We start from the raw sequence: 8,229 nt of genomic DNA on the forward strand, positions 1-8,229 counted from the left end.
TCCGCTCACTGGAAGGAAGGGGGACCCCGATCTCCGGGCAGGTGCGTTCCCGTCCCATCCCAAGGCTGCAGCACGCCGCCCCGGCTGGGGAGGCTGCCCGCGCTCAGGCACACAGTCCTCAACCCCCCCGGCCCCTCGGTGCCTCGAACCGGAGCCGCGAGCGCAGCAGGTCAGCAGCGTGCCTCCAACCCCAACGGTGCGGCCATTACCTGGCAGGTAGACGTCTACCGGAGGGTCGCTCTCCGACTGCGTCAGGCTCCTGTGCTCGCCGCAGCTGCCGTCCTGCAGGACGTCTTCGACGGAGGGCGGGCGGCTACCTAGAACCAGCCGAGAGCGCAGTCCCTCAGTCCCCAGCCCAGCTCTGCAGGGGCACGCGGCCAGGAGGACGGGTTGAGATCTTCCATGTGAGGTTGAGATCCTCCCCAGGCCTCGCCAGCCTCACAGAGGTCTCAGGAGAGCCACGCAGACTGGCCCAGGTCACACTGCCGAAGGGCCACCTCTACATATGCAGGCTCATGCCCCAAAACACACCCAGCACTCCTCTCTCACCCCCTCCTCATGCCCTCTGGATGCTGACTGAGCACCAGAGACCCATCCCAAAGACATGGGGCACATCCTGCGTGACCAGTACCATGGCTGTGCTCTCACCAGGACCACAGCGGTGCACGCGGCCATCTCTGAGGAGGCAGCCCATGGCACGGAAAGCTCTACTTGTGTAGAGCTTATAGCAAGGAGAGATGCTTGGCAAATAAAAACCAGGGAGGTTTGTTGATTTTGCTCCCCCACTTCCCAGAAGAGACCCTGGCACCTTTCTCTGGTGAAGCACAGCAGCTCAGAGATGGACTTCGGGGGCTGGATGTTTCTGAACTCGTATGCTTATTCCCCAACTGTCCCCATCCCACCACAGTGGAGCTGGACACCAGGATGAGGTCTGGCCACCCAGACGGCCGAGTGCACACCTACCCTGCTGCAGGGACGAGGCCTCCTCCATCTCCTCCCCTGCCACGCTCTGTAAGGAGGAACAGCACAGGTTACTTCTGCAGGCTGGAGGCCTTTGCTGCGCTTGTCTCGTGCTCTGGCTTTCTCCAGAGAGCTGCGCTCAGGGCCAGGACTTGTTTCAGGGAGGAGCAAAGGGCCACCCACCAGCACTGTGGCACCACGGGCTGGGATGGAGAGGTTTTTACAGGCAACAGCAGTGGGTGCTGGAAGGCGCAGCAAGGCCTGGCTTCCACCCCTGCCCCAAACACCGCTGGGCTCGCCCAGGAAGCTGGGGGAAGGTCAGCTCTGACATGGGTCAGCCAGGAGGTTTTCCAATGTCCCAGTTCCCAAAGAGGTGTGAGGAGCACAGGGAGCGGCTACATCCTTCCCCGTGGAGCCCTACAGGTAAATAAAGGCAGCCAAGACTGTTGGCTCCAGGCTACTTGTGCTGACAAGCTCATCTTTACCCTGTCACTGAGGAAGCGATGGCCCTTCACGAGGCACCTCCCGTGTCCCAGAAGAAGCCCCCCTAGAAGAGCTCTGGCTCAGAGCAGCTCCCCAGCAGAGCACACTTACTTCTGGAGAGCTGGTCTCTCTCAGGACCAGCTCACCCCCGCTCAGTGCTGGCTGCGAGTCAGAGTCCTCGGAGAGCTTCTCTTCATCCTCCTCATGGATTGGGGACGAGGGAGACCGTAGTGTGCTGCGGCAAGAGAAACTCCATTTGCAAGGAGCTGCAGTGCTGCCAGCACCGCAGGCCCTGGCGGATTCGGTGGCAGCAGCTCAAGTTGTCACCACCCCTGCCCTGTCCCTCCACCAGCAGCATAGGCCAACAGGCATGAGCAGGAGTTCAAGCTATTGAGCTAAATTCACCGGGGCCCTCCAGTATCAGCTACACGGAGAAGAGCAGCAGCAGAGTTTCTGGGACAGAGCCAAGCGCTGCAGAGCTTCGGCACAGCGACACAACTTGGACAAATCTGCCTTCGCATGGAAAGCAAGAGGCCAGGTCCCACGCTGCTCCTCACACCTTCAGGGGCTCCCTTCCCAGGGGGAAATTTGGAATGGAGCAGAGTGAGGAGTACCAGGAACAAACCCAGTCTGACCCCATCTGTACGGCCCCGCAAGGGACACGTGAAGGGCACCTGCAGTGGGCTGCCCACTCCATGGCATCCACACCTACATCCTCCATCACGAGGCCACGAGAGGAGGCTTCAGACAACAACTAAAGGATATCACTCAGCATTTTGTGCTCTGAAATTCAGGTCACTTCTCTCCCCATTCTTTTGTTCCTGGGGAACTCCATGGAAAGCTGAAATCCAACAACGTTTGCATGTCAAATGCAAATTGAGGGACTAACTGCATTGGAAAGGAGACATATCCATCCACAGTTTGGATGAAATCTCCTTGTTAAAAATCTTCTTTCTTTTGGTGACAAAGCCAGCTCTCAGGAGACATAAGCCGGTCACCTCAGGCCGAACACAGGGGCGGTGTCCCAATTCTCTCACTGGCATGAGTACCTGCTAGCCTCCTAAAATTCTGAGTTAGCAGTGCTACCAGTGATGGGACCAGCCAGAGCCCTCTCCCGCCCACTGCGTGAGGCCACAAGCCCTCACGGCTTGCAAGAGGAGTGGACCCCTCCGTCCCCGTGCTGACCTATCTGGAGACTTGCTCCGCTTGCCCTTTTGGTGGCTGCTCTCCACAGCTCTGTCCATCCCAACAAGTGGTCGGCTGGCAGGCGGCATCCCATCCACCACGCCAGAGTAGTTGATTTCATCATACAGAGGAGCTGACGGGATGGAGGGGGAAACAGAGCGAAGGCCATTCAGCGCTTCCAGCAAGGAAATGGGCTCGTAGCCTGGAGGGATGTTGTCAGAGCTCTGTGGGCGAGAAAGAGAGGGGCATGTTAAGAAACCCTCACCAGGCAGGAAGCCCCTCTAGAAAGGGGAGGCCCCGCTGCAACCCAGCCCTGCACCTCCCACACTGCGCTCCCAAGCAGCCCATCCCCACAGCCACCTCTCCAGAGAGCCTCAGCCTCCTTCCCCTGCAACAGCCACACGCTCCCCTTCAGGTTGTAACACTGATGGTCCAGGCAAGTTTCCGGAGCAATGCTTGAGAGACTGGGCATCTCAGCAAGCCAGAACATGGCTTGGCACCCCCCTGCCATACTAGGTGCCTTGAGCACCAGTATGGTGGCACCAGTATGGTGCCAGACAAGAGCCAGACAAGGCTCTTTTCAAGAGCCAGACAGGGAGGGTGAGAAAGCAGGTTCCTAACAAAGCTGCTATAAAATACTTTTTTTTTTTTTCCTCCTCCTGAAAGTTCCTCTGATGGTTCAGAGACCCTTCCAGCTCAACAAGCACCCCACTTGTGCTTCCAGCCCTGGTACACCCAGCTGTTTCACAGCACCACCAGCGTCACTAAGAGAGAGTTGAAGGAGGGGAGTACGTGTGCACCAGCTGAGAGCTGGTTCTCAGAGCCTACACCACTTCCACTTCTCCCATGGACTTGGTCCTCTCAGCTGCTAACGCTGGCTCTGTGCAGTCTCCTCTGCTAAAAGGTAGGAAAGGGATCACAGAACCACTGACCCTGAAAGGGAGGTGGGCAAAACCGCACCAATTCCCATTCCCTCTGTAACTCACTACGCTGCCAGTCAAAGGGACCCTCGCAAAGCCATTAAACCAACACTGGTCTAACTCCAAAATTCCTCCTGATCATCAAGGTCCTGCAGACTCGGAGATAAATGGGGTTTATGCTGCAACCCAGTTGGTCACAGGCAGCTCAATCCAGCCCACTGCAAACAAAGAGGCAAGACTGCAGCAATCCAGGCTTACATTAAAATAAAGCTGTTTCAGCCCTGTATCATCAGGGAGGTGATTCTATGTGGTACTAAGATGGCGTGTTGCTGCTGAGCCTGGCCTTGAACTCCTGTAGCTTCTCTGTGCCTGATATCCCAATCACACAGCTGCGGATGAACCTGCCTAGCAACCTGTTCCAACACAGCCATTAATTTGGTGTGAGTTGATTGCTGAACTGACTCACTTGTGGTCACAGAAGGAGCTAGATCTGTCGGGGAGGAAAGAAAGGCACCTGGGGTCAAGCATCAACCCACATCCCCTAAGTATTGGTCTTGTGATGGTTATGAGCTTGCGCTGCAGACCACAGCTGGTGATTGCAAGATAACCAAGCCAGCTGAACAAGGAATCCGTTCACAGTTGCTGCCACCTGTAGGCGGTGGGGACAAAAGCCACCTCCACAAAAACATTTCATTACCAGACAGCAGCTCGGAGGTGCTAGTTTGTGGACAGAAAAGCCAGGGAGACAAAACCCCCTGGCTCATGTTTAGGACATTTTCTCCTGGCTGTGTAGACCAAGGCTTGAGGGTTCAAAGGCTGCTCATTTTGGTTTGCTGTGGTGAAAGCTCAGGTTCTACGGCACAGCTCAGAGGCTGGAGGAGGATTTCTCAGCCCATGGCTACAACACCCTCGCTGCAAGTTACTGAGCCTTCAAACAACCCTAAGAGACACTGCTCTCTCCTGGGAACTTACCACTACACCACCCATAGAGCCCACTGCTCTATGGCTCTTACAGGTCACTGTAAGAGGCTTGCAGAGAGCCAGGGTCATGCCGTGCTTGCAATAGCCACGTTACCTGAACCCAGCCTTAGGTTTTCTCCAGACCTGACAAGCACAGCAAGCCACATTCCTCGTAAGGCCGAGCATCTAGGCTGGCTTGAGCAAAAGAAAACTGCAGCCTCCTTGATACTAGTGACAGCTGTAGCTGCATTTGATGGGAGTACACAAAGAGGGCACAAACAGACCCCTCCCGGCCTGGGGGCCTCCCTCACTTTTCCCCTTCCCAGCTCCTGGTCCCCCACAATTGCCATTCATGCTGTCCCCAGCACGGCGTTCCAGTTACACACTCTCACACCAACTCGGAGAGTCCCCAACAAAACAAGCTCCATCCTTCCTGTTTCTGTAAAAGCAAAACAGCCCACTGCAGCCAGCGTTCCTGAGTGCAAGACTGGTCCAACTGTGCCTATTTGTCTACCTCTACATCCCTGCACTGGGATGGAAACCACAAGAAGATGTGCCCGTGTCAAACTGCCAAGGGGATGAGACAAGTGCAAGGAAGCTTTTGGGTGAGCCAAGGGGACAGCAGCTTGCCTGCAGTCCTACAAAGCTATGAAAACGTCTTGGCCAGGAACTAGAAAGCAGCCAGGCTCAGGACCTGGGGACAGTCCCTGAGTCACTGTCAGACACCTGTGGCAAGCTGCTTCCATCTTGCTTATTCCTCCACACACAAACCAGGGAGGTTAGTGATGTCTGTGCAGGGTGTGAGCGTCTCACCGCTAACGTGGAAGCAGTACGTGGAGTGTCGCAGCCTGTGCAGGAGCACAAGTCAAACCCAGCGTGTTAGCAAGCCCTCGCATGTGTAACACTTCCACGTGCTAGTGACACTGCTGGCAAAGAATTGCCGTAGGATCCAAATACAACCAAGTCCACTTACTGTTTCCCTTCTAGGTTTCCTGCTGGGCAGGGAGACAGTGCTCACTTTAAGGGGTTTAAAGGAACACTGTCAAGAGAAAACCATGTTTTAAAGAAGTTGTTTCTTGAGGTTAGTGACGCAAAGAGACACACAGCATCTCCTCACCTCGCTCCAGGTGACAGCACCTGCTTCCTCTACACACCGTGCTCTGCTTCACAACCCTCGGTTCTCCCCTGCCCTATTTCTTAGCCCCAGTTGAAGGCAGCAGGGCTATGATGTTGCAGAAGACAGATGGATAAAACCAGGCTTTTTCTGCGACAATATCTTTCTCTTCCCATGAAAGTCTGTAAGATGATATAGATGCAGATCTCCCTCTCCTCACTCTGATCTCATGTGTCTCACCAGAGCCAGCCGTGCAACAGCACTGCTCAGGCAATGAGCTGCTGCCCTCACTGCACCGGGGACATGTGACCGGGCTCCAAGGCCACCAGCACCACACTTTCCATCCCACACTCCCTCAGCTGTCTGCCAAGACCCCGATCACTCAGGGATGCTGGCACAAAGAGGCCTTTCTGCTACCATGCTGGGAACCCCGATGCCAATGGCATTTCATGAGAGCATACTGCCACACAGATGTGCATGCAAGTCAAGTGTAAACCCCCCCCCTATTTTCCCAGCTCCCATCCTGTCATGCCCAGTCTGCCACTCTTCTGCTGGGACAGGCCCTGAGAAACCCTCTCAGACTGAGGTTTTGTTTCCTCCAAAAGACAGGAGGGTACTTGGCTAAAACCAGTCATATTACTAATCCATGAGAGGAGAGATCCTGGCTGTCAGGTTGACAGCCTCTAGAGAGGCTGCACTGCTCAGGAAGATCTCGCTCCAAGGCCTGAGTGCACCTCCTGAGGTCCCAGGGACACCAGCCATCACGCCACGCAACTCGTGCAAGCACAAGCTGCCTGCTCAGGCTGAGATCAGCGCCCAGGCTTTGTGCACGGGGTTGCGAGGTACTTACTGAGTGCTCGTCATGGTCAACACTCTGTGCCAAGACAGGGCTGAACGACACCGGCGACAGAGCCCCCGGCTTCTTCCTCACAGCCCGGATCTGCAGCAGGGCGCGGAAGGCTAGGAGAGAACAGCAGGCAGGTGACTGTGCAGCCAAACAGGACCAGACCATGCCAGATGTGAGCCGGAGGAACTCAGCTCCCCGCAGACAGGCCATTGGCATGGGCGAGCTCCCCGTGTGCATGGGGAGCAGGACCATGGAGCACATCAAAGCCAAGCGCTATGGTCTGGCTTCTACTTGATCAATCTATACTGGGGAAAGATCTGCTGGCCAAAAAAGTCTGGGTACACATAACCCTTGCGGAGAACAGGCACTGCCTGCCCCGGTACGGTCACGTAGTACAGAGATGCTTCAGGCCTGATACTGTACAACACAGTAAGAAAAACATGAGCTCGGCCTCGGGCAGCACACTGCAAGCTACAGAATGGTGGGGGACCTCATGCAAAACCACTTTGGGTTCATTCAGACCCCACAAGTCTCAGCCCTGGGGTCCCGCTGGCACTGGAAGCATCGCTCCTGCCATCGGCTGCTCACTCACTGGCCGGCACTATGGTGGTGAGAGGCTCTGCAACAGCTGCAAACCCAGCCAGAGGGTTAGTGGCTGAACTCCTGTCTCCAGGACAGCGATCCCTTGGTCCTCCCACCACAACAGCTTTGATCTCCACTGCCTGCCCACAGTCCCATTTTCTATCTGCAGATCTTTAATATTGTTAGTTCCTCTCTGCCAAGGGCGCATATGAACAAGCCAGACATCTGTTCTGATGCAGCTGTAAGAACTTGCTCATACATAAGGAAAAGCCCAGGCATTTCTTGTTGCACCCAGCTGCTTGCAAGATCAGCCTAGAGCCAGAGGACAGAGGTGCAAATCTATCCTCGCTGCCTCTGCACTCCCTAGAAGCAGATTCCCAGGAAGTCTGACACGGGGGCACTTTCCAAACAAATACAACCTACTCTGCTGCAGCGTGCAGATGAGATAATGCTGTTCCTGTGTTTTAAATTCTGCTACTTATAGCCAAAGCTGTCTGGGACTTCCTCTGATAAGATCTTGCTTTTGGTTACTGCATCTTTGCCAAGTTTGAACTGTTTAGACTTAATTTCTCAGGCCAAACATCTGTCTTGGGCTCTTTTTTCTTTTTCTGAGAAGTATCAATTAGAAACAACCAAATACCTCAGAGACCAAGCACAGGGTAAAACACATGATCTGTCTATTCCAGCAAAAACACAGGCATTTTCTCATGAGACTTCTATGCCTCTGTGCTTTTGAGAAGAGACATGGAATTCAGCAAGTGCTGCCTGAGTGTCAGAACAGATATTTAACTTTTTCCATCTTTTGGGAGCTGAGCAATGCAGGGGTTAAGCAGATCCTCCTAACTCGTTCTGGCAAAGCAAAGGACTCCAAATTGACTGTTATCTCATCTCTGCCTCCCTGGTGAAGTCAAAATTAGATTGTCGGAGGGAAAAAAAATCAGGCAAAGTACTTGGACAGCCCTCCGGTGGGGTTGGCTGCTGTCTCGGCCAGATACTCTCAGGATAAAGCTTCTACATCCCCTCCTTTGGGGGATTTTCCATCTTCTTCACCAAAACACAAGAATTGCCTACGTGGCACGGCTCAGAGCACCTGCACCTTCAGGTCCATCCCAGGGAGAGGGCAAGTGGCCAGGGAGGCACTGGACAAAGGGCCGTTCTCCCACGTGCTCTCCTCTTTC

The 8,229-nt window shown here is 54.8% G+C and overlaps 1 protein-coding gene across 1 annotated transcript in view; it reads right to left on the reverse strand.

Moving 5' to 3' along the window:
* Positions 1–209: 209 nt before the first annotated feature.
* The window catches only part of MGRN1 (mahogunin ring finger 1, E3 ubiquitin protein ligase), a gene marked incomplete at its 3' end in the record, with an annotated part of 47,331 nt that continues 39,311 nt past the window's right edge, over positions 210–8,229 (reverse strand). The window contains exons 10-15 of the mRNA XM_009578037.1: positions 6,473–6,582; positions 5,482–5,547; positions 2,629–2,852; positions 1,555–1,678; positions 964–1,009; positions 210–317 (exon numbers count right to left, since the gene is read on the reverse strand). Coding sequence (XP_009576332.1) covers positions 210–317; positions 964–1,009; positions 1,555–1,678; positions 2,629–2,852; positions 5,482–5,547; positions 6,473–6,582 — 678 coding nt within the window. The remainder of the gene's footprint in view (positions 318–963; positions 1,010–1,554; positions 1,679–2,628; positions 2,853–5,481; positions 5,548–6,472; positions 6,583–8,229) is intronic.

Source organism: Fulmarus glacialis, unplaced genomic scaffold (genome assembly GCF_000690835.1).
Source record: "Fulmarus glacialis isolate BGI_N327 unplaced genomic scaffold, ASM69083v1 scaffold30275, whole genome shotgun sequence".
In the NCBI taxonomy this organism is placed as follows: domain Eukaryota; kingdom Metazoa; phylum Chordata; class Aves; order Procellariiformes; family Procellariidae; genus Fulmarus; species Fulmarus glacialis.